This window comes from Lepisosteus platostomus, chromosome 19 (assembly GCF_059453375.1).
Source record: "Lepisosteus platostomus isolate fLepPlt1 chromosome 19, fLepPlt1.hap1, whole genome shotgun sequence".
Lineage (NCBI taxonomy): Eukaryota > Metazoa > Chordata > Actinopteri > Semionotiformes > Lepisosteidae > Lepisosteus > Lepisosteus platostomus.
Window position 1 is genome coordinate 706,245 of NC_142629.1, and position 26,904 is coordinate 733,148.

Below are 26,904 nucleotides of genomic sequence, written 5' to 3' on the forward strand. Positions count from 1 at the left end.
CGCAACAAGGTGTTAAGTCATAAGAAAAAATATCTAAAAGCATAACCACCATTTTAGCTGTCATTACTTTTGTGGATAGAGCCTTATAACTTCACAATATTCTGCAAGAATAAACGCAATCTTCAGAATTACCATCCACGAGCAGGGTAACAGGTGACAAGGTCACTGATGAGGAAAGCTGGAGTATCATTTAATAGATGCTTTAATGAGGCAGAACCAAATGAGAATCTCCACTGCAGGCTTGAGACTGATTTCACCAGCAGGAAAATCAAGATCAAGTTGGGCGAGAATGCTTTTAACTTAAGCCTGATTATCACAGGTACTGTACATTAACACAGAACACAGCTCTGAGTATTTGTAAGACAAGGCAATTCTAAAAGAGGCAGGGTGAACAGAGAAAGGTTTGACTCTCAAGCACAGATGGTTCTTCAAATGTAAGACAGTATTGCTGAAATGGAAAGGGAACTCTTCAGAAAAGAAAGTATCACACTGACGAGCCCAGAAATAAACACAGATGTTTGAGGTTCAATATAAACTAATGTTTCAGTTTCAGTCTTTCAATATTTAATACTTCTGACAACCCGTCCCATTTCTCCGACCCACACAGGTACAATCGGTGGTGAGAACAGATGTCCTCTGTCACAGATGCTGTCTGTCTGTCACCTGTCAGGAAGATCAAACTGGCTGCAGACATGTAGAAACATTAAAAAAAAAATCCGAAAGAACAAGACAAGAGGGGAAAAGGAAAGGCAGCGAGCTCTTGCTATTACAGTCACACAAACCAGATGACGATTTTAATCACGGGGATAATTCGTCTTGTCTCCAGAGCTATCCATTACACTACACAGTCGGAATCACGGCTCGCAGGACTTCATAATGAACCAGCTCACTGAGCCCTCTCGCAGGCTAATTGGTTCTGCCTCCTGGTTGCTGCTGACTTAGATAAACCTGTCAGCTTGGAGATCAGAGAGCAGACGAATGCAGCGCTGAGACCCCGGTGAGGTCGAGTCCAGCCAGGGCAGCCAGAGTCGGCGGCCGGCACAGCTTCTACATAATCAGACACCTCATTTGTCTTCTTGCTTTTCTTCTCTTTTTTCCTTTTAAAATTCCAAACGGTGATTTCTCTTCAAAGTCATCAGCTGCAAATCAACATGGCTAAGACACTCTGCTGGGAACTGCTGTAGGGAGAGGTGCATAAGGAACTCCGTGCACTGTCACGGTCTGCTGCTTCTTCTAGTCCATGGTGAGAGTTAGGAAATGGACAGGGAAGGGACTGCCAAGGAGGCCAGGGTACCTGAACAACCCAGCAAGAGAAAACACATGGCCAGTTGCTGAACACTGCTAGAGATTTCATCACCAGGTCTGACAGCTCATCCTTCAACACAGGCCTCTAAGCACAGACCTACTGACGGATTTAAATAGCTCACAGACTGCCTTCATTATAAATCACAAGATCAGGGCTAATTCCCCAATCATGTGAATTTGTCAATTACAAATCAACTGATTGATCAGTCATACCCAGACAGCCTCAACATGGACCAACCACACAATGTCACGAACAAGCCTTTGCCCTGTGTAGAGACAGTGAAGCCCCATGAGACCTGTATACAAGTTTAAGCTTGACTGTTTTGGAGGAGGTTGGTGCTTTTTCATGTCTAATGAATCAAAGAGATTGATGTCGGCTTTTTATTACCATACCTGAAGAAGAATATATGCAAACAATGTGATGTATATTTGGAGATGTTAGAAAAAGAAGGTTGAGTAAAAGATGGACTTGGCAGAAACCTGCTCAACTTACAGAAAAATGCCCTGTCAACCCAGAGGCAGAAGCTTAGAAAATTAAGAGAATATGTTCTGACTTCTTGATGTGATTAGCCTACCTTCCTCATGACTGCTGAGTCACCAGTCAGCCAACATACTGTTACAAGTGCTGGCCTGCGAGGAAAAATTTATACTGCACAAAACTGCAGATGGAGGCAGAACGGGAGGACACAATGAATGAGAAGTCAAGGAGGGACAGAAAGAAGCGATGATGTGACCCCCTCCCCACTGCCACCTACCTCACTGAGAGTCGGTAAAGAGTGTGCATGCCAGTAGGCACCAGGGCATCAAGAAGGACAGCTAATTACAACCCCCGGTTTCTTATTTCAACATAATTCTGGAGGCAGCACAATGTGAGAACGCCCAGATAGCGTTTAAAGGAGATAAACAGTAATACAAGGGGAGGCAAAAGGCCTAATGACACCAGCGAGTTATTGAAACAGGCCGCAGCTCTTCTCAGGTCTCGGTGCAGAGCTGAGCGCCAGCCCATTAGACAGAAACCCGATGCCAACTAGGTGCTGATAGGAAAATGAAGAATAGCCCACGATGGCAAAAAGACACAACCCCCCCACAAGCGAAAGGCAACTTTCACAGCTCTCCAGAGGACAAGCTAAATGGGCGCTAATGCACCAGGTTTGGCTGTGAAGTGTCCCCTTCTCAGCCCATTAGTGGAGAAGCAAGTGTAAACTTGATAGAAGCGATGACTTTTGAAACAGGAAGGAGGCGTCTGACAGCGCCCCCCAGCCTCGTCTGCACTAACATTTACAGCCTTTCTGATGAGGCTGAGGCGAGCTATCAAAAACCGCTGTTGCACAGAGACCTCGACAATCCTTCATGCAGAACCAAGGGGGAAAAAAACTGGTGACAACAAACACTGCATTGGATATAGTGGATTACAAAAATATATGCAGAAGCTATTTGTTTTCCTTTATTTGGGATGTTATTGTAGGAGAAAAAGAATAAAACAATTAAAATGTCAATGGGGAAAAAAACAAAGATGTAAGATTTCCAGATAAAACAAGGATCTAATTAGTGTGTTTGTGCTGGGCTGAAGGTGAGGGGGAGCCCCTCCCTCACACTGCTGTGCTTCTTGAGAGCCCCTCACAAACAGATCAATCATTTCTGGGAAGAAGAGAAAGGCCCATGTGGCTTCCTGCTCTTTGAAGTTCAAGTGCTTTAAATTACCCAGAAATAATATGCTATTAAGAAATGTGAATTAATCCCCAGTTTAATTACAAGTTCTATTCCAGTGGCAGGCAGTTGTTTGGTATTAAGTGGAAAAAAAAAGCTTTCTAGGGAAGAAAGAAAATAGAACTGCCATCAGTGAAAATGAAAACTCATCTGAACGCTTAATTGGATAAATGGAATTTGCCGTACAGAGGCTTCCTGGAGAATCAGTGCAGGGCATTAATCTTGATTAGGCGCAGCCTCACACGACAGACAGACCGACGCGCACAAACACCTAAATGAAGGGATGAGCAGACACTGAAACCAGTGAGCAAGCTGAGGGGAGGGAGAGGGTCTGCGCAGGCCGACAGGAGTCGGCTCTCACCTGGCTGATGAGGTTGAGCAGCGGTTTGCCCTCGGAGCCCACCAAGCAGGTGAGGAGCTGGGGGATCCAGGCCAGCCACTGGATGGGGGGAACCCCGATACAGTACTTATCCACCGCGTCCGCGAGTGTGTTCTTGTCATCGAAGCTGAGCAGCCACAGGACCTGCAGCACAGACAGGGAACAGAACGAAATAAAACGTTAAAAAAGGAAGGAGGGCGGAGGATTTTCTAAAAATGAAAAAGCCTAGAATTCTTCCAAGCTGTGGGAGAAAAAGAAACGTAACGATCGCAGCAGAAAAACCAGCTACTGCCACACAAGTTAATAAACTCGCGGCTGCTGAAGCAGTTTTTATTCCACCTCTGGGATTCACAGGCTAAGGTAGGTCTTCAATCTGTCTCTCCCTCTCGTTGTTGGCAGCTGAACCCCGTCCCAGGATGAAAGAAGAGTTTACTTGTGTGCTCCGCTAATGCTTTATGACTCAGGCTTTGGATGGCAAACAAACTTTGTTCAAAGGCAGATAAAAGAGATGGGTAAACCAGGCTGATGTGCAGAGAGACAAAGCAGAGATGTCAAAACTTTTCTCTTCCCTATTGTCATCTGTCTGCAAATTGCTGAACAACTTTGTGGGCTTGTTTCAGTTCTAAGAAACCACAGAGCTCTATTGCTTAATGTTACAACTGATTCAACCTCTGAATACATGCAAGAAAAACTGAGCATTTCTGAGCACCAGGTCTGGAGACAATTACAGCTTCCTCGCACTGCAGGCTGAAGAGACCAAAACTTTGCATTTGTGCCTCAGTCTCCCCACAGGTTACCCCAAATTCCTAGCATTTGTGTGCGAGAAAGGCTGGTGACCTTTTATTTCGAAAAGGTAAATCCTGGTGGCTGTATTCCTAGTCTTTGTCATGAGGTCATCCCAAAAGGCACTCCCTGCTTCTGAGCTCACAAGCACTGGTGATGCGCCTCGTCTCGAGCAATCGTGAAGAGAGGTGAGGCCTCACCTTGGCCAGGTATTTGCGGGACTTGCTCTCGTTCTGGTGGCGACAAGCGTGCAGGTAGCAGGTGATGGCGGACACGCCCAGGTGCAGCTGCCGGTCCTTGACGAAGATGTTCTCCAGGTAGTCGCCCCACATGGCCCAGGCCTTGACCAGGACATCGTGCATCTGCACTGCGGCCGAGAAAGCCTTGTTCGCCTCCTCCGACCTGCAGGGTGCACAGAAGTGAAGGGTCAGCAGAAACTTTGATGGAAATGTGTGGGAGATCGGCACAGTGTATCATCAGATTTCCCATTGTATTCCCTTATATTGTAGCTTAGATAGTGCATTTTACTTCTGTTACATTCTCATGCTTTACATTTCTCTGTGCTGTACTTGCTTTTGACAATTATACAGTGCTCTGCTGCACATTTATCTATATTTACCACAATATACAACAGAAAACATTTATAAAAAGCAAAGCTACCCGTGTGTCATTTGTACTGTCTCTCAACCAGTCTCCAGTCTGGTCTTCTACCAGTCTCTCACTGCCCACGCACTAAAAGAAATGTGCTATTGTATTACACTGCGCTGCAGAAAACCTTGAATCAAGTTTAGCAGTTAGAAGGGTGTCAGAGTCATTAATTTGAAGGTGAAAACTTCCATGCGGATTTTCACTATCGTACTCTCCTTTCTGAAGTTCATTATAAAAATTAAAATACAGAATCCAGAAGCAGATAAAAGTGTCAGTGCAGGAGCCCTTAATTTCCATTTCACACCAAAGATAACAGGTGCACTTCAAATGCTTCAGTGACATATAAAGAAAGTGAAACTTGCTAGAAAGGAACAGGTTTTTGACAGTGTGATGGTAAAAAAATCTGCAGTTCTATTAAAAAAAAAGGCAGCGGCTATAGTGTTGATCATTCTGCTTCAAGTAACTGAATCCTCTCAAATCTCCACCCTTAAACACAGGGCACTTAATCGCCCAAAAGCTTCACCCTGGTTAAGGCTGGGCAGCTTCTGGGCAGCCAGTCGAATTCTGAATGTCTTCAATGTTTTGGAGAGTTGCCAGTACTAATAAACCAGAGTCCATACTGAAAATAAACTCATTCACCCTCTTCTTTCTAGTTGACAGTGCTCCCACAGAACTGCTATGTAAAATATAACTAAATGTTTCCCTAAACCCTGTCACAGGTCTTGGAATCATCAACAATTCTGCTTTCATGGAAATAAACATGGGCACGATTCTAGCACGACTGGAGGTAGGTTTGAATGTGTAAATACCTCGAAAAGAAAAATTCTGGTGGTGGTTATGTATCCCCATACAGTGCAAGTGCAATCAATGCATCCTCTGACAAACCAAAATGCTGCAGCTATACAGGCCATTTTTCTCAAGCAGTCCTTATCATTAACAGCCATAATTTAAATATACTTTATCTTTACATAAGATTTATTAATAACAATTATAATTATTTATAAAGTGCCTTTCCAAACTCAAGGATGCCCTATGCAATGATAAAATATATTTTAAAATAAAATAAAGAACACACGACCAATTATAAGAATCGGATATAGGTCTCAGAGTCACAGGCATTCCGTAACAATGGAGCAGCGCCAGAAACAGCATGGTCACCAGCAGGGCTTACAGTTCTCAGGATGGTGATCCGAGCGGGTCCTCACAGGCACTGTGTGAAAGAGTTCATAGCGGCGCTCAGTCTAACCCCAGGAGGGCGCTGGCCCAGCGGCGCTCCTGCAGAGGAGCCAGCGGCCAGCTGTCCCCGACACACTCCCCCTGGAGGCAGGAGCAGAACTGCACGTCTGCGCCGCCCCAGCTTGGCCCTCCCCGAAGTCCGATTATGCTGTTTATATTCACGCAGTGTGAAAAGGTAATGATTACATTAAGCACTGCTGAGGTTAGGAAAAGTTCTGCTGATACTGAGATTTCACAAATTACTATTGAGTTAATTATTCTTTCTATACACATTTAATAACCCTCCTCTTCCCTGGAGGGCTGCAACAGTTTAAAAGAATGATGAAGTGAATTCAGCGCTGGCAAGCTCCAGCCCACAGGTCCTGCTGGCCGGCAGGCGCACCACCGGCTCGGGAACAGGGAGCGTTCAGGGACAAAGTCAGCCCAGTGCACGTCTCCAGAATGAACCGGGGGGCACAGTAAAGACACCGAAGAGCATGGTTTTAAAACCATGGGGCCACTCTCCTTTACCCAAAGGGCTGTGGGGATATGGAACCAGCTCCCTGGTCCTGCCGTTGAAAACAAAACCCAGGCTTCTTTCAAAAAACAGATCCTCCAAGCAGGAGGAAAAGGAGGCAATTCTTTCATGCAAAAGGTTGTAGGAGAATAGAACAAGCTACCCAGACACATGGCTGAACCCACATTCTGCCAAAGGCTCCGCCGTGTGTCGGCCGAGGCTGGGCCGGTCGTACCTCAGAGACAGCCACACCAGGGCACACGGTCAGCAGCTATTACACAGACAGCGCTGCTGCTGCAGGGGGAAAGACTCCAAGCCTCTCGCTGGAGGAGCAGGGCTGAGGGCAGCCTGAGGTCCAGCCCCAGCGCAGCCTCTGGGATACAACACTGCTCCGCTAGTTACGGTGCAATAACGCTGTAACAACCTTGTAACAGTGCAGCAATTACGTTTTGAAATGCATATATTGCTATACTGAAATTGTAACTGCGTTATGTAAATACCTTAGCAATGTGTAATTATAGAACATGTAGTTAAAGTTTAATACTTCAAACTAAAGTTTGGATGTGTACTTACATTTTGAATTGTTGCTGCTATTGCAGTGGAGCTACGATATTCAATAAACATTGTTGCACATAATCCTGTAACCAAAGCATGAACTCACACTGCTCACACAAAATGTACTTTACTGCAGCATGCCATTCTAGGTCATAGGTAATTATTTACATTTTATTCATTCATATGTAATATTATAGTATAATAACAATACATGTTATTAATTCATATTTAAATACTTGTATGTCAAAGTGTAAATACCACGCAATTAAAATGTAATTAAAGAGCCAACACTGTAATTAACACATCTGTAATTTGACTCAAGTTGTTTAATTGTCACACAGACAGAACTGAGTTCTCAAACCACATCCACATCTCAGATGCATGCACTGCTGTATAGGACCTGTACAATAACCCCAAAATACTCTTACTTTTATCTCACGGGACGCTGATCTAAAAAGAGCAACATCCCTTACGATTCTTAAGAGAGCAAGCATTCAGCACCATACGATTTCATTTTGTCAAAGGTGAGCATGGATTGTGAGAATTCTCACAATTCAATTCTCCCTAACAGGCAGAAGTGTCTTCTGACTCTGGGAGCCGAACAGTTTCACAGCTAGAAGCCACTGGCTCACTCTTGCTCGGCGATACCCTGCCCAGGCCAAAACTATCAACTCTGCGTCAATAAGGTGCAAATTAAATGGTGTGAATGAGCCAACCACCACAGCAAGCTGTAAATTGCTAATCAATTGGAAATCTGTTCAGCACAGATTACTTAAAGATTTTAGCAAAGCGTATCTGGGAACGGAGGTGGGGGAGGAGGGGGGGGGATGCAAGTTGGTGAAATCACCTGGGGGGAAAAATTAAATTACAGTTTTAGAGATGCGAAAGGAACGTGTTCCGGCACATAAGGTATCTGTCAATTCCAGGCAGCGCAGCAGCATGCAGCTGCTTTAACAACTTTTCTGTCAAAACCGCGAGTTATAAAATGCCCATTTGTCCCATTTTCCAAAAATGGCTTTAGGCATGCCTTCCACACAGCGCCTTCAGGTGTCACAGGCTGCAGAGCGCTGCAGATTACAGTGGCAGCCGCCTGATGAACGACTTACTTTATTGCCACCTTCTATTTCAAACAGCAGGCTCCATCTCCCGTCTCGCGCTCCTGTGCCTGCCCTGTGACATGCTATCAATCTTCCTAAGAGAGACTTGGGCTCTGCCTGCTTGCATCCTGCTCACCCAACCCCACCCTGAAGCTGCCAGGGAGAGCTGGCAGGGGCCCCGCCCTGACACTGTTCCCCAAGCCCACTACACCCGCACTCTGCTGCGCTAACTGGATTACTGCCAACAAACCGCTGCAACCCCAAACCACAGGTCTTACTGCTTGCATGCACGCCAAGACAGCGAACACAGTGGAGCGAAGAAACAGATCCGTGCCTTTTTCATCGTGCAACCATATGAACGCTCCTGCAGCAACTCCCCACAAGTGATAGAACAACAATCCACGCACCAAGATGGCTGTCGTCCTCAAAGCTTCAAAGGCATGCAGAGAAGAGATAAAGATTGATCTTTGATTAAGCCCCAGACTTAAACTGTGAGTCCTATAGAAGTACTCTAATTATTAATCCCTTGTCACATCGATCATTACTGCTGAGCAGCTCTCGGTAAAGAATTCAAGTACAGCGTTACTGATCAATTGTCGGTGTCTGAAAAACTAAGAAATGTTTCCTCTTTTAAATAAATGATTAATTAAGGGAGGTTGGGATTCACTTATCTTTAAAGTGTGCAGCTGTTTAAAATGCACTCAGGTAGAGCTGGAATTATTAAGATTCTGATTGTTTGGGAACAATGACTGCAGCCTAAATCCTCAGTGAAAGGTGAGGAAAAAAGAGATGACGATGGAGAGAAAGCGGCTCACAGCACAGGGAGGGGGTGCCGGGATGGCAAGGTCATGATCTCACACTGAACAGCCGAGCTTCGCCGCCGCTGCTCTGACAGGTTTCTGGCGCTGTACTCTGTAGTTGTGGAGCAAGTCTGTGTTTCCCTGCTCCCACACTGCCTGCCAGCGCACTGAGTGCAGAGGATGGAGCAGATCCACATGAAACCCCCGGTTGCTGATTACAGGAGGGTAAACGGGGACAAGCCTCGTTAAGAACCAAGCTGGCACACAGGATGCCAGGGTAAATGGCACAGAACGCGGATCCCGCATCCAAAGAGTTCTATAACAAGAATGTGCTCCGAGCGTCATCATGCATGTTGGGAAAAAACAGAACAAAAACAGCTGCCTGAAATGTTGCATGATGGCTGTCAAGACAGGAGGACAAAACAAATCAGAAAGGCTTTTTGCTTTCCAGACGAAGTACAGAGCATCCTTCATCTGGATGATGCTTTTATCAGCAGGAATTTAAGAGTTTAAGAAAACAATGGTATACTCTATGGAAAGGCATATTCTCTAAACTCCAAGAAAAGCTGCACAGTAGATTACTTTATCAAGTGATCTAACATGCGGCAGGACACTTATCTCAGGAGGTTTCCTCACAGATGGAGCAGTAAACCTGGGTGTGTGTGTGCTGCAGCCATCACTGGACTTACTTGTTAATCTGGGCAAGAAACATCCCCTTCAGGGCGTAGAACTCGGCCGTCATCTCCTTGGTGAAGTACTTGAGGTTGGTGGATTCAATGACCTCCAGGCCCTGCCAGGAGAGAAACAGTCAGGGAGGAGCTGCCCCACTCGGGAGAAGAGGGGGGTTGCTGAGTCTAGCCAGGGGCACCGACCTCCCCTCACTGCGCACACGTTAACACCCCAAGTTTATTGTTCAGGAACAGGACAAACACTTTGTGATTTCTTCTGCCCTCTCCCTTCGTTTTCTTGTGCTGTTCAGCTATGCCTCTTATTTGTGTTTTGGACTTCCAGAATTTTGGTTTTGTTTTGTACATTCATCTGTCATTACATCCAAAAATATATTCCTAGAACCAAAGGAGCGCGCACCACCTCCAAGTAACTCGCCAAGGGAGAACAGGATTGCTCTGCAAAACTAGCCTTACTCTTAAATCTAGGATTATGGTGCTTGTTAAATTCAGGTAAAACCACATTAAAAAGTCCTTCCAAGCTCTTTTGTGAGCCTCCTTTCACAGTCCAGAGAGCAGTCTGATTAACTGACGCAGCTCAGACACACAGCAAGTCCTTAAACTGGTATTTGCTCTAACACAAATCACCTTTTCAATCTTATTAGCTCGACACATGAACATCGGCTCTTTTTTCCCTCTCAGCTCTCTAAATACGGGCAATTTGGATTTGGAGCTACTCTGCAATGAAAGGAGACAATTTCTAAAAGAACACAAAACTCCAAAAAGCCAAAAAACTTTAAAAAAGCTAAAAATGATAAGCACTGGGTGGTTAGCCTCACAGTAAATTAAAACCCATCCAGAACCGGGCCAGAGATGTGCAGCGCATGGAAAGAAGTTGGCGCATTGTATCGTGAGATAAAGGCCTATCAACAGTGAAAATTTTGTTTTGCGTACAAGGGAAGGTTTTTATTTTGCCTGCTAGCTTGCTAAAATGACTCAAGAGCCCCCATTTGGTTCGTTCCATAAAGCCACAGCTGCTCGTGGGCAATTCATGCTGCAGGTCCCGGGACGGCGGGCGAGGGGGGCGCGTGTGCCCTGTACCTGCATGCACTCGTTCTTGCCCATGACGCCGGCCAGCTGCAGGTAGCACTTGACCTGCTGGCGGATCTTCTGGAAGCAGTCGACGATGGGCACGGTGGGGATGGTGTGGATGCGGCTCAGAATGTCCAGCGCCACGTTGACCAGGCCCTGCTTGCGCGCGATCTTGCCATACTGGATGATGGCGGAGGCCGAGGCGTGGACTCCCAGCATGGCGTTGTTGGAGCTGGGGTCGTGCTGGGTGCTGTTCTCGTAGGCGGTCACGATGGCTGAAGGGGAACAGAAATGGCAAGTCGTGCACGGCTGGGAGAAGGCCTGAGTCTGCCAGTGTCTCTCCACCTTTTCCCTCCCACAGAACACTTACATGAAGATAAAAATGTTGAGGCCCCTCTCTTCCCCACCCTCAAACATCACCAGCCCAAGCACGTTCTCATCACCATAAACCAAACCTTTTAAATGTTCAATTTGAGCTGGCCTCATACTGCTTAGTCACCTCATCCTGACAGGAACTGATGACAGCCATGGAGATCTAGCTTAGCTCCTCTCAGCTGTTCTCTGTTTTTTTGTTTTAAGTACAATGGGCAACTCCCACCTGAACAGTTTTAGAGCCTGGCCTCTGACTCGTGTGTATACGCCGCACGTGAAGCACAGTAATTTGGGGGACTAACCGATCTAAATGCATTCATTTTTCTCATGCATGACCTTTTCCAAATTGGAGCAGCACACCAGTTAGTCAGTCGAGAAGGGCTGCCATAAACAGTCGTGTGTAAGGTGTCTGTCATTAGTCACGAAAAAATAAAGCCTAACCAACACATACAGGAGCGAAAACAAGGGGGGCCGAGGTCCGGGGACACAAGCCTGGGTCTCCCTCTTTATCCCGACAGTAAAAACAGGACAAAGCTGAAAAACAGCTCCACAGAGCACGCCCATCAAGACGCAGGGCCTCGCGCTGGAGCTACAGCACCGCTGGCTGGGAGGAGGGGTGCCCAGGCTGGCGCACACAGGGACAGAGGGCGGCCCTGTCTGCTGCAGGACCAGTGGCCGCTGGTGGGTACCTTGGTAGTGGTGCTGCCTCCACATGAAGATGCTGCTCCAGTGGGAGAGGTCGTCCGACACGATGGGCAGCCGGTTCCTCCAGGTCTTCACCACCGTCTTCATGTCGTGCAGGCTGGTGTTCCGACCCAGGTTGGTGGGCTGGAGCCCGGCGTTGATCTGGGCCGCTTCCTGCAGCTCAATGATCTGCTGGGCAGCCTGAACGAACAATAACAAAAACGATCTTCAAACAGCTGTAAGGGGAAAAGACGTCCTCTGTCCTCAGAGTCCGTGACCGGTCATGCCTCTCCTCACTACAACACATAAGCACAACTGCACAGCAAGACATTTCTTCTTGAGTGTTACTAATTAACACTGGGTGCAACGCAGGTTGTGGACCTGCTTGGAAATTACTTACTTGGATCATTTGGGATTGGTCCATCAAAAATGCTTGGACAACAAACAAACTGTTTTTTAATTAGGAGTAGATGAAGGCAGGCCTGCTCTGTTAATATCCACTAAGCAGAAAACCAATGTTGTTCTCTTGTTGCAAATTACCTTAAAAGATTACAGCATAGTCCTCCATTCCATCAACATGCCATTAAATGTACTAATTTATCTGAAGACTAATCACCTGTGCAAACAAACATTAAAACCCAAGTTCAACTGCACCCCAACAAATGATTGTATGTACCCAAAAGTATCCAGCGCCTGACAGAAGATCCTGAGATACCCCGAACCAACTCATACCAGAGCTGCTCTTCCTTTTGAAAACCGATCAATCAGCCATTAGATGAAGCTTATCCAAGCTTTCAACCCATGCCTCGAACACGTAGAAAGTCAGGAGCTCCAATACTGAGACCCGAGGAGTAATTACTGCTTCTTCTCAGGCACACTTAACCTGAACGAGCCATGGGCACACTGCAGTGAGCCAGGCAGAGGGGAGAGGAGAGATATAGAGCCTGACACCCAGCACCACACACTGTGCTCTGCAGCCACTGCTGAAATGAACTGTGACAGCCGGGCAGCCGAGAGGGAGAGAGAAGAGGGGAGCGCTGATAACAGCGTATTCAATTCTAATCCCTCACTTTCAAAGATAAATGTCCTAAATCAGGTCCACATTTAACAAATCAAATCTCTCGAAACAAAATAAATTAGGCAATATAATATTTTTCACTATTATCTGTAGCATCAGCTGATGCTACGTTATAACCTTCATTCTGTGCTCCCATTCATCATGTAAATTTAATTTTCTCACAGGTATTTAATCAAACAGTATCTGATGGAGAAAAGTAATTACCTTCGTTCTAAACTTATTGCTGTAACCCGCAGTCTCTTTCTGCCATCCCTGTCGTCTTTAATCGTTGATATTGGAACTCCTCGGCCTCCTTTATAAGGCCAGGTGTTGTGAGGGAGAATCAGGGTCATGGCAGGTGGCTCTTCCCAGTCCCCTGGCCTTGAGGACAGACCTCCATGGGGGACTGGATAAGCGGAATACAGTTAAGCTAATCGAAGCGTCCAAACCTTTAGAACGTAATTTAGCACTATCTTAAATAAAGCCTTCCGAGTCAAGTATTAATGTGCACGAACTATTCCCATATGATTTCTTTACCAGCCGAAAAAGGGGGCTGACTCCATTTTCACCTATCCAAAAGCAAAACTCACATTCGAGTGATGAGATCAATATCGTCATAAAAGGACCAAAACACAGAGCAGAATAATCAAGAGATACTTTCACTCTTCAAAGGGCCGGCAATTATTTAAGTAACGGATGATACCGTTTACAGTGCTTCAGAGTTAAGAGGGAGGAAATCAGATGTTCCTGGTTAAGCCTGGTCTTACTGTGGGTCCTTATCTCCAGACAGTTCTGTGCCCACAAGCCTATTCTGCCCCCACACTGACAGAGGTGACACCCTTCTCGACAGTCTGAGACTCTTCAGAGTTTGCCCAACACGCACGACTGACACACTCTTGCCAACTGAACTCCCAGGAAATGTTTCAGCACGTAGGTGGTAATGATGAAGTATGGCAACGTTTTTTCACATCATACATTTCCGTGCCGAGCTGCAGTATAGAACTCATGTCCTCCTTCCTCTGAAATTAATCACACCCTGCACATGGTGCATAATTATTCATTAGCACGTCCCTACGTTCCCTGTCCAGCTGAGAAGGGATGGGATCATGTGAACAGGAGGGTTTTGAGAAGATGGTAGCTAGGGCTGCCAATCTCCGAAATCCTTCTACTCTTTAAGTTTTGGAAAACTACAATGTATGCATGTAGAGAGCACACAGACTTACACACAGATGTAAGTACATTTATAATACATGTTTCTCTAACAATTATGCACGAGTCCAGGGGGTCTCTTGCATTTAAAACGAACCAAGACCAACAGCTCTGCTTTGCCAAAGTGGTCCTGCGGCACCGTGGCACACAGGAAAGCTGTGCACCACGAGGAGAGTGAACATCAAGTCAGAAGCCCGCTATTCTGCAGAGGCAGATTACATTGATGGCTCAGCTGTCAGACTCTCAGTCCCCTGTGCTGACAAAGAATTTTAATAAAAGGTTTCTATTGAAAGGAACAATGCCTTGTTCACCGTTATGCCTCAGATTGTTGCTGAAGCAGAGAAGTGAATTAAGTCATTGCACGTAGAGAGATTCCTGGCCTTCTAGCAAATTGTGTAGTAAATTACCTTTCACACAAACACACATGCATGTTAGACAAACATTTTTATATTTACATTATATCTAAATTTACATTATATTACATTCTTAAACGTAATAAACTAAGCTAATTATTTCACACCGGCTGTGCAGATTAGAATACCCAGACTGCATAAACAACGGCTTTGTTTTTCTGTCCAGGAAAGAAAATTTGATTAGCCATCTTATCTTACTTTATTTTTAAAATGTAGACTTGCCAATTATTTTTTAGTTATACTCGCATGATTGATTTCAGGTCTCGGCTCGCTGCTACCAACGCCACAACAGCACATGGGGGAAAGTGAGGAAGTGTACGCAGACCCCGCCCACCTTGAGCCACTCCCCCTTGGGCCGCCCCCTGCTGGAGGGGCTACACTGATTGGTGTAAGGGAGTGTCCCTCACCAACAACACCGCGGGCCTTTATGTGTGCAGCAAGTCACTAGGGTCGCTGAGACCCCAGAGAGCCCTGGCTAACCAATCCCACCCTTATCTAGCTGTGCACCGTGCTGTCAGTCAGCCGGTGACATGACCCAGGCTCGACCCATGATCACAGGGCTCAATCAGCACTCAGGCCAGCACTTCCGCAGGTTGGCCACACAGAAAGGCCCTTTGGAATAAACGAGCTTTAGGTGAAGCACCCGAATCAAAGCATGAATTCCAGTTTCCTGCCAATTCTCAGCTCAGCTCCAGCACCGAGAGGGAGATGATGCACCAGTTCCAGGTAAATCGCAACCAAGCACTTCCAGACGCTGGAGGTTGTACTGGAAACCGTGACAGGCCGCTGTTCCACGTGTTAAGACACTGAACCATAATCCCAAAAGCACATCGTAATTTTATCACCATCTGATAAAAAACAACGACCTAATATAACAGTGTATCTGGAACTGAATGAGACTACAGAAGCAATAAAAGCATTAACAGTCACTGCCACAAACTCATGTACCCTCTTAATTGGGTAATAAGATGAACTCCTAGGAAGAACACCTGCACAAAACCTTTGAAACCAGTACAGAACCATGTGAAGGAAATGTATGCAGTGCACTGTCAGCTTACATAATTCCTCTGTTCCTGTAACTGAGCATGCTCGAATAGGAGCGTTCCTTATACCTGAGCGTTTAGGGGTCTGTGCCCCGATCTGAGGTGCACCGTCGCTGCTCCTGTGCGTCTGCGCGGACGAGACCCTCACCTGCAGCAGAGGCGTGTGCACGTGTGAGACGATGTGGGGCAGCCTCCTCCACTCGCGGATGGCCAGGCTGCTGGCCATCTCCACCAGCCTCTCGATGAAGTTGAGCTGCTGCTCCTCGGGGTGGCAGATGGCCAGGTAGCCGCGGTGCATGTTCACCTTCCAGGCCATCTCTTTGGGACAGCTCAGCTCCACCTGGCAGAGAGAGACAGGAGCTCCGTTTGACCACCTACAATTAACATAAGGGCTGATAAACCCCCTTAAAGGACAGAGCTGGATCTACACCCATTTACAGACAGGGTTTCACATGCCTGTGCAACAAAATTAACCATCACAAAAGCTTTGGGGAGTCAAGTTTGCAACTTGCACTCCTCCTTGTGTTAGGATCTAATTCACTCCTCCGCAATATTCTGACATATAGAAGAATTATCTAATGAAAAACAGTAAGGCACAACTAAACAGTATGCACATATAAAAAAAATGAGCATTGGTTATATTTTAATAACATTTTCTATTTTAGAACCCTTCCTCAAGATGCGATGTAATTAAGAACTCCTCCAGGGGCTTACATAACATTACTAGACACCCGTGAAAATGCAGGGCACAACAGATCTCATCAGGCACAGAGAACTGGAACAGCTCTCCGCACATCTGCTTTAACTTCCTGCTAGTAACCCCAAGGCTGTGGGCTTGTGATCTGCTGAACCGGCGTTGTGATCACAGCCTGCGCTGCCGTGTTATCCGTGGCGTACACTGTAGCTCGCCTGTCAACACGGCGTCCATTAGCTGGCCCACAGTCCATTCGAACACCAGTGTGTACAACTGGCTAAAACAGACCAACAGAATTCAGAACGAATGGGGGGGGGGACCCAAAATCAACAGCAAAGGGCTTTTAGGCTTGTAAAATATGTTAAAAGCCCTAGCCGTTTACTGCTGCATGTTCTCACAAGGGCCCCCCTTGTGCAGAAGCATCATAAATGAAGCCATGATCTAGTTTTAAGAGCGTGGAGACAAAGGGCATAACAGTTGATGTTTTCTATGGGAAAAAAAGTAACATATAGAAACTAAAGATTAAAGACTCTAGAAGCTCTAATTAAAAGACTCTTAGAGGTCTAGAAATGAGCTCCAAGTCTTAACTCTGGTTTAGACCTCAAGACCGTATCTGGTGGCGCCAGGCATAAAAGTGGACATGAGTTAAGCCTGCATGAGTTTGCCACCATGTGCAGGACAGACACGTAGGGGCTTGACTACACCGCAGGATCTGTTCTTCTCAGAGCACCTCGTTTCAGGAGGACTGCACCTCCTGTTGTCTCGCCTGCGCACTCGCTGTCGCCTCCGCTGTGAGCGAGAGACACCGGCCTGTCAGCCCTGATCAATTCCGCCTGTATCAGACCCCCGAGGCCTTGAAACCAACACTCCCATTCTCTGCACCACAGCTCCCCAGCAGCAGGCAGCGGGTCTCTGATAAATCACTCCCCACGCAGATGTTTAAGCAATTATTCAAGGACAGATCAGTAAATATGACACAGTAAGCGAAGGGGGAAGACGGCAGTGGACAATTTAATTAAGTGTCACCTGAGGACAGAGTCCCCTTGAACAACAGCTCAGCAGCGACGGCACATCTGTTACATCCAGGAGCTATTCTGTCTTTACAGCGTCGTAACTGGACGCCTCGATAAAGCTGGGAACCAGGAAACCAATAGCAGCCAACAGGGTCAAGAGGAGGACAGGACCGGGAAGGCAGCTGAGGAAGAGGGCTTACCTCAATCAACACGAGAAGAGGAGGGGTTTGACTTTTTCTCCCTCCTGCATTTGAAGGATCTCTTTTCTTTATTGTGAATTTAGTTTAGGTACCAGGTAGCAGACAAAAAATGGAAACATCAATGGAAAGTCACTTAATGTGGCTGCTGGGCCACCATGTGCAGCCAGTACGGCCAGTATGTGCCGGATGAGAGAGTCTACCGCCGTTAGCAATTCTGCAGGAGGGATGCAGCACCATTTCTCCACAAATGCCCGACAGAAAGGTCCAGGAGGTGGGAAACGAACAAACCACTGAGCGACGACTCGTTTTCTGTGGATGAAGGTATTTTCCGCCTCAGCAGGAAAGAACTGTTGCCCCACAGGGTGATGACAATCACTCGGTACCATTCCGGGGGCAATTAGCTTTGACTTTGCCTTCTAAGGAAATGAATGCACCCCACATTATGGAACCAACAAGACCAAGTTGGTCCTGTAGAGCTCTTTAGGTAGTCCATCACCCTTCGTCATGGACAGATGAATCAAGAACACATCATACTTCTCCACGGCTTGGTAGCTCTTTGCACCAGGTGTGACAAGCAGTTCCTCCTATGGTATCCCACTCTGTGGAGTCCTCAGCAAACTGATGTTGATGAAACCCATCAAAACCCAAACTGACAGACGAGCGAGTGCACTCTGAATTGGTGCAGAGACATCCCGATCTTGGAATATGCGCTTCCACCCAGTGCTGCCTTTTTTTCTCCAATGCCTTTCCCTTGGTTCCCAGTTCCATGCCGGAATCCCCTTAAGACACAGCCACTCGTGAAACATCAGCAAGTTGAGTTTCCTGGTCACTGAAGCTCCTGCCCAACCATCGCCCCTCTTTTTACATGTCTGAAGACTCCACTTGCAGCTATGCTGGCCATACTCACAGACAACCAGGCCTGTTTAACATTTTTATACATGACTCTAAGCATGCTGGGGCTGTGGTTTGCTTAGCTAATGCATGAGCCACACCTGTACAGAAGCTCCTTGTTTCAATATACTTGGTGTCCCTCAGTGTTTCCCTTTTTTGCACACTACCTGTATTATTACATGCGCTGTAACTCGCCCAGGTGAAGGAACGCTGGCTTATCCAGGCAAATACAAACAAAGCTGCACAAGGTCATGAATCTCACGGAACAAAACATCTGGAAAGTCACCACAAAGTATGCCTACTCCGTTTTTTGTGAATACCCCAGTTTCTTATACTTTAGTCCTGGTCTTGGCTCTAGTGAAAGAGCAGAGGAAAGCCTTTTTCTTTTGGAAAAGAAAATAAATGCAGAGAGGCCAGCAGTGCCATGCATTTGAGCGCGATTCTGGAGCCAGCACAGCACGCCCCTGTATCAGACGCAGCACTGCAGCCAGCATGACTCCTGTGGTCGAGGCCGGGCTCAACTGCACACCAATTAATCAAACATATGGAGTGGGAAAACTGGGCTGAGTGGAGCGGGATCCGGAGCCATGCCTTGGGAGGGACAGCAAGCGGAAGGTTAATTGATCTACTAGGACAGAGCACTCGGGAGATGTCATTAGGGCCAGGATGGGGAGCCCGAGAGGAGCTCGGAGGGGACAGGGCCAGAGCGCTCTGCAATGCATCATCTCTGCCAGCCGAAGTAGCGCCGACAACAGAGAGAGCATCCTTCACAACGGTGGCTGTCCACCCACACACACCCTGACTCCTTTAATCTCTCTTCCCATTCACAGCTAAGTGCTGAGACGCTGGCCAGCCCTGGTTTAAAAAAGGGCTCTTAACCCTGCTCTGCAGCTTAAGACACCAGAGTTCCAAGACAGATTAATGACTCTCCAGGAACACAAAACAAGCGGCCCAGAACTTCAGTCTCCTGCCATTTTAAATGGGAAGCAGCTCTTGTCCTGTATCAGTGCTCTGTCTCCAGACCCTGTTGGCTGGCAGCTCGCCCTCCCAAGCCTGAGCACCACGTGAGCTCAAAAAAATGTTCAACAAGAAGGTTCTGCTTTTTTCACTGCTATAGTTAGTGCAGAAAATTAAAAAAAACATTAGCATTATGGCTATAATACAAATTTTGCATTTTCAGCACGAATGAATTTTCTCTGCATTAATTCTGCCCGAGTCTTTAAGGGAACACCCATTCTCCGAGATATCAAAGCAATCGCCCCCATCTTTTGAGCTGCATCACTGTGCTGACTAACAGGGGCAGAGAACTGGGAGTACGGAGGCAGGAGGAGGGAGGGGACTGGGGACAGTGGTACATGCCCGGTCATGCTCTATACCTGGACCAGTGCCTCCTTCATGGCCGCCCAGTTGGAGACTCTCCAGGCACACTCCAGTACCAGGTAGGGGTTGGTATGGCCCTTGGACTGGCCATACTCCGTCAGCGCCTCCCACTGGTTCAGTTCCTTCGAGCAGCTAGACAGCAGGAGAGAGAGGAAGAGGGCAAGGAAGTGAGGAGGAGGCAAGGTCTGTACAAGGACACACGTCACTGGAGCCGAACGCATTATTCTGGCACGTCATGTCATCTGGCTCTGAATTATTTCTGCAGAGCTGGAGGAGAGCAATTACCAGGGATGAGCTCTGCATACATATGGTCCTAATACATTATCAGTTTTGTGCACCTCTTTGCAGGCACAGAAAGTGGTCTAAAACGAGACCTGGTGTCATGCATTTTGTTGAGAGCACTCACCGGACCCAGTGGTCTTCCCACAGCTGGTACTCCGGGAAGATGGCAGGAGAAGCGTTGTTCCTCTCGTGCTCCTTGCGTGCTTTCTCCATTGCCTTCTCGTAGCTCTCCTGAGCCTGCGAGACAACACACAGCCCACCCTGGTCACTGACAGGCTCACGTGGACGGCGCCATGCCACGATCACTACCTTCAGACCTGGCTACGACACACTACCTGGATTTCATACTTTAGATGGAGTCAGTCCTGGGATGGAGAACATACAACCTTTGCACTCTAGAAGACCAGCTGTTTCTGCCCAGGCCCCTTTGCGTGTGGTGAGGCCCTGTGTGTGTGCACACACCACCCTGCTCCCCAGCCCTCTCGCTCGCTCGCTCGGCTCACCTGCTCGAAGAAGCCGTGCTGCTCGTAGGCGATGGCCGTGCTGGTCTCGGGGAACTTGCAGCGCTTCTGCCACAGCCCCGCCCACATGTCCTCCTCCTGCAGCAGGGAGTACAGCTCCGCCAGAGAGTCCAGGATCTCCTGCACAGGACCCAGAGACACGGGAACTGAACCACTGCTTTAAATTGGACGAAGGCCATTCAGCTGAATTTGGAAAAAATACTGAAAGTTTGTCGTTGGGGGGTGGGGGGGGGCGCTCGCACCTGCTGTGGGGGTGTGATGCTCTCCTGCTCGTAGAACTCGGTGGTCTGCTTGGGCTTGATGTGCAGGCTGAGCCCCTTCTCGAAGGCCTGCTGCTCCAGCATGAGCGTGGAGCGCAGCCACAGGTTGTGCGTCTTGCCCAGGTATTTGAGCACGCAGGGCCTGATGGGGATGGGGGGCACACACTGGGACATGGCCTCCACGAAGCAGTTGAGAGCACTGGGCTGGCAGTCCCTCTGTGCCTGGTGACTGCCGCTGCACAGGAAAGGGCTGATCTCCCCAGACAAGGCCTGAGAGCAGGACAGGATGCCTCCATTAGGATCACACAACACATTAAGCCATCTGCCCGACAAGTTTGAACAGAGAAAAAAGGGGGCCTGAACTAACACTTTTCTCTTATCTACTACTGAAGGGACAGCCTTAGAAAAATCAGTTCCCAAAAAACACAGGCAAACCTCCCACTCCTGTCCCCTAAAAACAAGAATTAACGTTTGCAGAACCAGGTACATTTACACAAAAATAAAGTTTATATTTACACATTATTTTGACATTCAGTGTTTTGTTAAGAAAACCAACACATAGGAAGGATTTTTTCATCCCTGCTCAGTTGTCGCAGGACTATGTAGGAAACCAGCTGCATAAAGCTGAAATTAGGGAAGCAGCACCAGCATCACAGGAAGTCAGCCGTGCTTGCAACCCTGTGCTGTTCACCCTCACACTGACTCGCCAGTTTAAAAATGAGAGTTGTTAGCAAAGCCCAGAGCTAATTTATTCCTGTCTCCACTTGGCATGACTGAATTCACTTTCCGCTTTCGGAGTGTACTGATACGGACCATAATTAACTTAGCGATAGGCAAATTGCTCCTCTTATCCTCAGAAAGCAGGAATGCCCTCAAACTGTTCGTTAAAGCAAATGTTTATATGAGAAGCAAAAACACAAAACAAACGAGGAGAAATAAATTTCCCCTTAGAGCAGGTCGATTTGTTTTCCAGTTCGGTGTTCTCTCGGAAGTGGCCTCTCTCCACACAGGCGGCTGTGAGCTCACTGAATCGACAGGGCCACCGCGGTGCACATTCTCCGTCTCCTTTGTCATCTTTGAAACAGGTTGAATAACTTCTCCGAAAAGCCTAGAACTAGCCTCACCAGAGAGTAAAGAATCTGATTCGCTTAAATGTGTGACCTACTTTTTTGACACAGCTTTTTATTCCTCCACTTACAAGAAAAAAAAATCAGAAAACAGAAAGGCATCTCCGGATGTGGCTCCTCAATAAACCGATGCCCCATTTAGGCTATGGTTCGGATTAAATTAAAACTTCGACCCAACCGCTGAACGCAAATTACAAACCAGTTCTTGACGGCAGCTCTTTGTTTGCCAAAAGCTTTTCCAATATCAAAATTGGCCGATGGGTCAAAGTTTAAATTTAATCTGGGCTCTGTGTTGTTTTGCAAGTCTGACCACCGCAGTTTCTTAGCAACGCCGAACTGAGACAACATAACAGTCTGGTGCTTCCCGTCCTCAAACCCTCAACACGCAGAAGCAAAAACTCTGCTCCTGATCCGCTTAACACCGTGTGACATTGAAGGTAGGGTTTGGGAACAGGACCCGAAACTGCTCACCTACCATCCAAGGCAACAGGAAATTAAAAAAGGAAAGGGATTGAACTGCACCCAACGCCCAGATCCAGTCGCTGCCGCAGCCCAGCGGTACTCACGTGCTGCTGCCGGTCGGACAAGATCTTCCAGAGCCGAGGAAAGAGCTGGATCCAGGTCTTCTCCGCCAGAGGGGTGGAGATGTGGCACAACTGAACCAGAGCGTTCAGCAGAGCTCCCGTCTGGCACAGGGAGGGATGGAAAGAGGAAGATTTGTTTGAAAAGACACATAGGTCACGATGCACCACTGCCCCTTAGGAGCTAGACTCTCAGCAGACATGAACATTCAAGCAGGCTACACGACTGCAGAGAGCTTTGTTTCAGGGGTGGGGGAGAGGCTCAGCTGGGCAGGAAGGTCTATCCCCAGCTGTGACGGTGGACTCCGCTGGCCCTACAGAAGTGTTAATGCCACCTTCCAGGGAGAGGTGTGTATTCCAGAGGATTAGCATAATCTACAAACGGGCATTTCTTACTGAGCTACAGTACAGGGCTGTCCTGCATATCGCAAAAGAGTCTTATACAGTCCCCTAACACAGTGCTCCACCCCAAGGTATCCTCCAGCTTTGTGGAGCTTCTTAAAAGAACCGGACAGATGTGGGGCTGCTGACCTTGACCTCCCGCAGCGAGTCCAGGAACTTGTCATGCCTGTTGGTCAGCATGTGGAGCTGGTTCCCTGCGTCTCGTTCTGCCTGCTCCTTCGTTTTGGGTGTGCTGGTCTGGTCCCCTGGAGCGAGCTCAATGTCAATTTCTACATCCTAGAAGGGGAGGAAAAGGTGATTGAGCAATTAGGAATCAAATATAAAAAAAGAGAGATGCGCACCTGGAACTGCACAGACATTTGCCTCTCCCACGTTTGCAACGGTTAATCTCTTTTAAACGATGAGGCGGTTCATTTGCATTATTGGGTTAGCATAATTACAGCATTAGCTATCAATCTCAGAAATGCAATTCATGCCCTGAGATGCTTAAAGACAGAGGAACACATGCAGAGGCAACTGCTGTGGCTCACACAGCTGGGCACTCCTCTGCACAAGAAGCCCAACAAAAACAAACAACAAAAACAAAAACATCCTAGGCTCCACTCTAGATCCCGTGCACAGTAACGGCACACGAGCAGGAGCAGAGCGAGCACCGACTCTTCGCACCCTAAACAACGGGAGACATTTACTCAAGCCAATCCCGACAGAACAAGCCTGAACGTTTACTCTCTAGAACGAGCTTCACTTAAAAAATGCACAACCGTAAAAGGGGCAAAATGGAGGGAAGTTCCTGAGTTTTAGCAGCGAGCAGCAAAGACTGCGTCAGCCCTGCTTTACCGAAGCGCTTCTGTAACTTTAGTTGCTCATTTGCAGGATGGCCCTCTGGGAGATAATCCACAGAAAGGATCTGGCTAAGGCTAAGGATCTGCGCCCGTGGCTGTAAGGCTGCCGGTTCATATCCTGCGGGCGGCAGTGGAATCCTACTCCGTTGGGCCCCCGAGCAAGGCTCTGAACCCCAACTGCTCCAGGGGCGCCGTATAAATGGCTGACCCTGCGCTCTGACAAATTCCTAATACAAGAAATTGTATATGGCAATAAAGAGATCTTATCTTAAAAGAACTGTGCCAAGGCTCTGCCCCTCAGACCTCCTCCGCTATCCCTGCTGCCGGCCCTCACCTCCTCCTTGGTCTCGCTGTTCTCCCTCTCCCGCGGCTCCTGTTTCACATGTGCCACCATGGCGAAGGCGGCGCGGTCGTGGCTGTCGGCCAGGTTGATGACGTTGGTGATGGAGGGCAGCATGGCTCCCTGGCAGCTGGTGCCGATGGTGGTCCCTCTCTCGCACACGGCCAGGAGCAGCTGAGGGTGGGGGGAGCAAAGATCTGACCCATTAGGGCGCTCGCACTACTCCTCATGCCTGCGTGTAGCAGCGCCGCCCCAGAATCCACCAACATGGTCGACAGTGGAAGCACCTTCTTTACTGCCTTTTGCTTTGGTCAAACCTGTAAACCAGCATGCAGCTTGGAGAGCGTTATCCCTGAACACAACTCATGAGGAAGAGCTCATCAGTATATTCAGCAAGAAAGGTAAAAAAAAGCCGATTTACTTTGATGCCGACTGGGGGGTTTCGTTAAGCTGGAGATAAACCTCCCACATTCTCAGCCCCATCGTCTTAGGCGCCTGTCCACTCCCTCCCCTGGACAGGGAGTCTCGACAGAGATGCTCTGCTAAGCACCGAGCCAGCAGGTTGAGTGCCTGGCCAGTAGAGCGCATGTCCAGTTTGGGTGGAAATAGTGTCCTCATATGACTGTTTTCACACCCTTACAAAATGACTCCCCGTGAGCCAGGCTCTGCCTCAAGTACATTCACTTCCAGGCTGCTATCACGAAAAGATTAATAAGTTAATAAAGAGCTGAATGAAACAATAACTGTCTGTTTAATGATAAGATGCGTTCCCTCCGAGACTTAGTGCCAAGGCTGAAGCCATACACAGAAAGCATTAATTATTAACCGACAGGCAGCTCCATTGATTGTGGTCAAGACGAATGCCTTTTTGTTTAATGTAAACTTCTCAGAACAGAACACAAGGCAGCTGTGTGCGGAGGACTGGACATCTGGGAGCTGATCAATTACAGACGGCAGGCAGGTAGAAAATGTGCAGACTCAGGGAAGCAAATCAGATGCTCCTTGCAAGAGCAGGCTGAGCCGTGTAATAAACCAGGAGCTACAGACCCTTCCTTCAACTGTACCAATGAAGCAGATACATTGTGTTTTATGATAATTGAGTTCCAAGTGCCACTGTAGGCATATTTACTTCAAACAAGATATGAACTCTGAAATATTCAGTGCCTAGACTACACACTAGGTGCCTGAAGTGCATCTGTGATGGGTCAGTTTTGTGAAAAGCGGATTTCTGTTTATCTGCAGGCCAGGAGATTTTAACCTGTTATGGCCCAGCAGTATTGACACGCCCGCCAGCAGGAGGAAGGGAAAATTCTCAATAAGCAGTAGCACTAGGCTGCAGACTCAAGATGGAGAGTGGTCAGAGGGTGAATCCCCTAGAGCCAGAAAACTCATTTAAATAAATGAAGAAACATATTTGATGCTCAAAGCCCTGTATAGTCACTGTATGTTGCAAACGGGTACCAGCAGTCTTGTACACTAAATGACAAATGTTAAGAGTGGCTGTAGTATGCAAACATTACAATTCTTGAAGACCTCAACCATGAATATTTTGGCAGTTTGAATTAAAACCTAAAATCCTTTTGCCTTCAAAAGATTCTGTATGAATGTGTATTTGGTACATAATGTAGAGACGTGGCCTCTACCTTCCAACGGTTTAAAACTTGCGACTTAAATCTAGATGCACAAGGAAGCACTGAGCGATGTGTGGACACCCGTCAGAACTTTCACACGGAAAGCAAGTCATACTAGATCTTTGAAGCTGAGTTCAGGTCTAAGAGAAAATGATTTTACAAGGGCCACGAGCTGTTTAGGGCTTGGAAAATGAAGTTAAAACCACAAGACTCGGGAAGAATTAAACCTGGAAGAATGCCCTCAAGAAATGGCCGCACACTGCTGCCAACCCCTCCAGCGCTCCCCGGGCAGAACCGGCGTGGGCGGTACCTCGATGCACTGCTTGATCCAGAAGTGGCTGCCCATGGCCTCCCAGTTCTGCGAGCAGCAGATGTACAGAAGCCGCTCGTAGACGCGCCTCTTCATGGAGCTGTCGAAGACTTCGAAGAACTTGGCGCGGATATGGGGCTGGCTGCACCGCAGGCCCGAGAGGAAGGCGGGCTCTAGCTTGGAGGTGATGTCGCTTCCAGACAGGTTCTCATCCCTGCTCGGCAGAAACAGGAGGCCGAGGTCACCAGTGTGCACCGGAAACGAACCGCGCTCGGAAACTTACGTCTGAGCGCAGGGAGGCAGCACGGGTTTAACCCAGCAGCTAAAGAAAACAAACCCAAGCGGCCAGGTAACTCACTTTCTGAAACTGAATTTGCAAGTTCAGTTAACTTTCTAGTCCACCAAGCGTTTTACCAATGTGCTCTCATTACTTTGTGAGGAACGCAATAAAATTATGCCATGATATCAGGTGCACAGTGAGAAAGCCGAGACCTGTTCACACAACAGCTACAACCTACGTTTTATTGATAAAATATGCAAAAATGTTCAAGGTTTTTCTAGACCACAAGACCTGAAATCAGATAAATTTAGCTTCATTTTTACCACATTGGCTAAATAATAACTCAGCTGTCATAATTAGCACAATCTATATTTAAACGTAACGTTTCTCATGCTACAAGCCTTCATTACCAGATCTTCCGCTAACAAGCTTGAATCTAACATGTTGGCCATACCCTGGAACTGCATTAAACTGCAGAAAAATGTCAAAAGAGTAAAGTTTACTGTAGATGCAAACATCCCAACAAATAAAGGATAACAGAAAGCTCAGTTTGATAAAAAGAGGGGAGATGTCAAGACAGACGGACATTCTGTCAATACTCTGATGTCA

At 47.5% G+C, this 26,904-nt stretch overlaps 1 protein-coding gene across 2 annotated transcripts in view; it reads right to left on the minus strand.

Moving 5' to 3' along the window:
- The window catches only part of trrap (transformation/transcription domain-associated protein), a 99,182-nt gene that overhangs the window by 23,442 nt on the left and 48,836 nt on the right, over positions 1–26,904 (minus strand). For both annotated transcript variants that reach the window (XM_088613409.1, XM_088613408.1), the window contains 14 exons: positions 26,016–26,229; positions 24,069–24,248; positions 23,022–23,168; positions 22,476–22,595; positions 20,765–21,052; positions 20,505–20,642; positions 20,126–20,238; positions 19,716–19,851; positions 15,690–15,881; positions 11,825–12,020; positions 10,773–11,038; positions 9,696–9,796; positions 4,375–4,576; positions 3,374–3,535 (listed from right to left, as the gene is read on the minus strand). In XM_088613409.1, the coding sequence (XP_088469535.1) occupies positions 3,374–3,535; positions 4,375–4,576; positions 9,696–9,796; positions 10,773–11,038; positions 11,825–12,020; positions 15,690–15,881; positions 19,716–19,851; positions 20,126–20,238; positions 20,505–20,642; positions 20,765–21,052; positions 22,476–22,595; positions 23,022–23,168; positions 24,069–24,248; positions 26,016–26,229 (2,455 nt within the window). The remainder of the gene's footprint in view (positions 1–3,373; positions 3,536–4,374; positions 4,577–9,695; positions 9,797–10,772; positions 11,039–11,824; positions 12,021–15,689; positions 15,882–19,715; positions 19,852–20,125; positions 20,239–20,504; positions 20,643–20,764; positions 21,053–22,475; positions 22,596–23,021; positions 23,169–24,068; positions 24,249–26,015; positions 26,230–26,904) is intronic.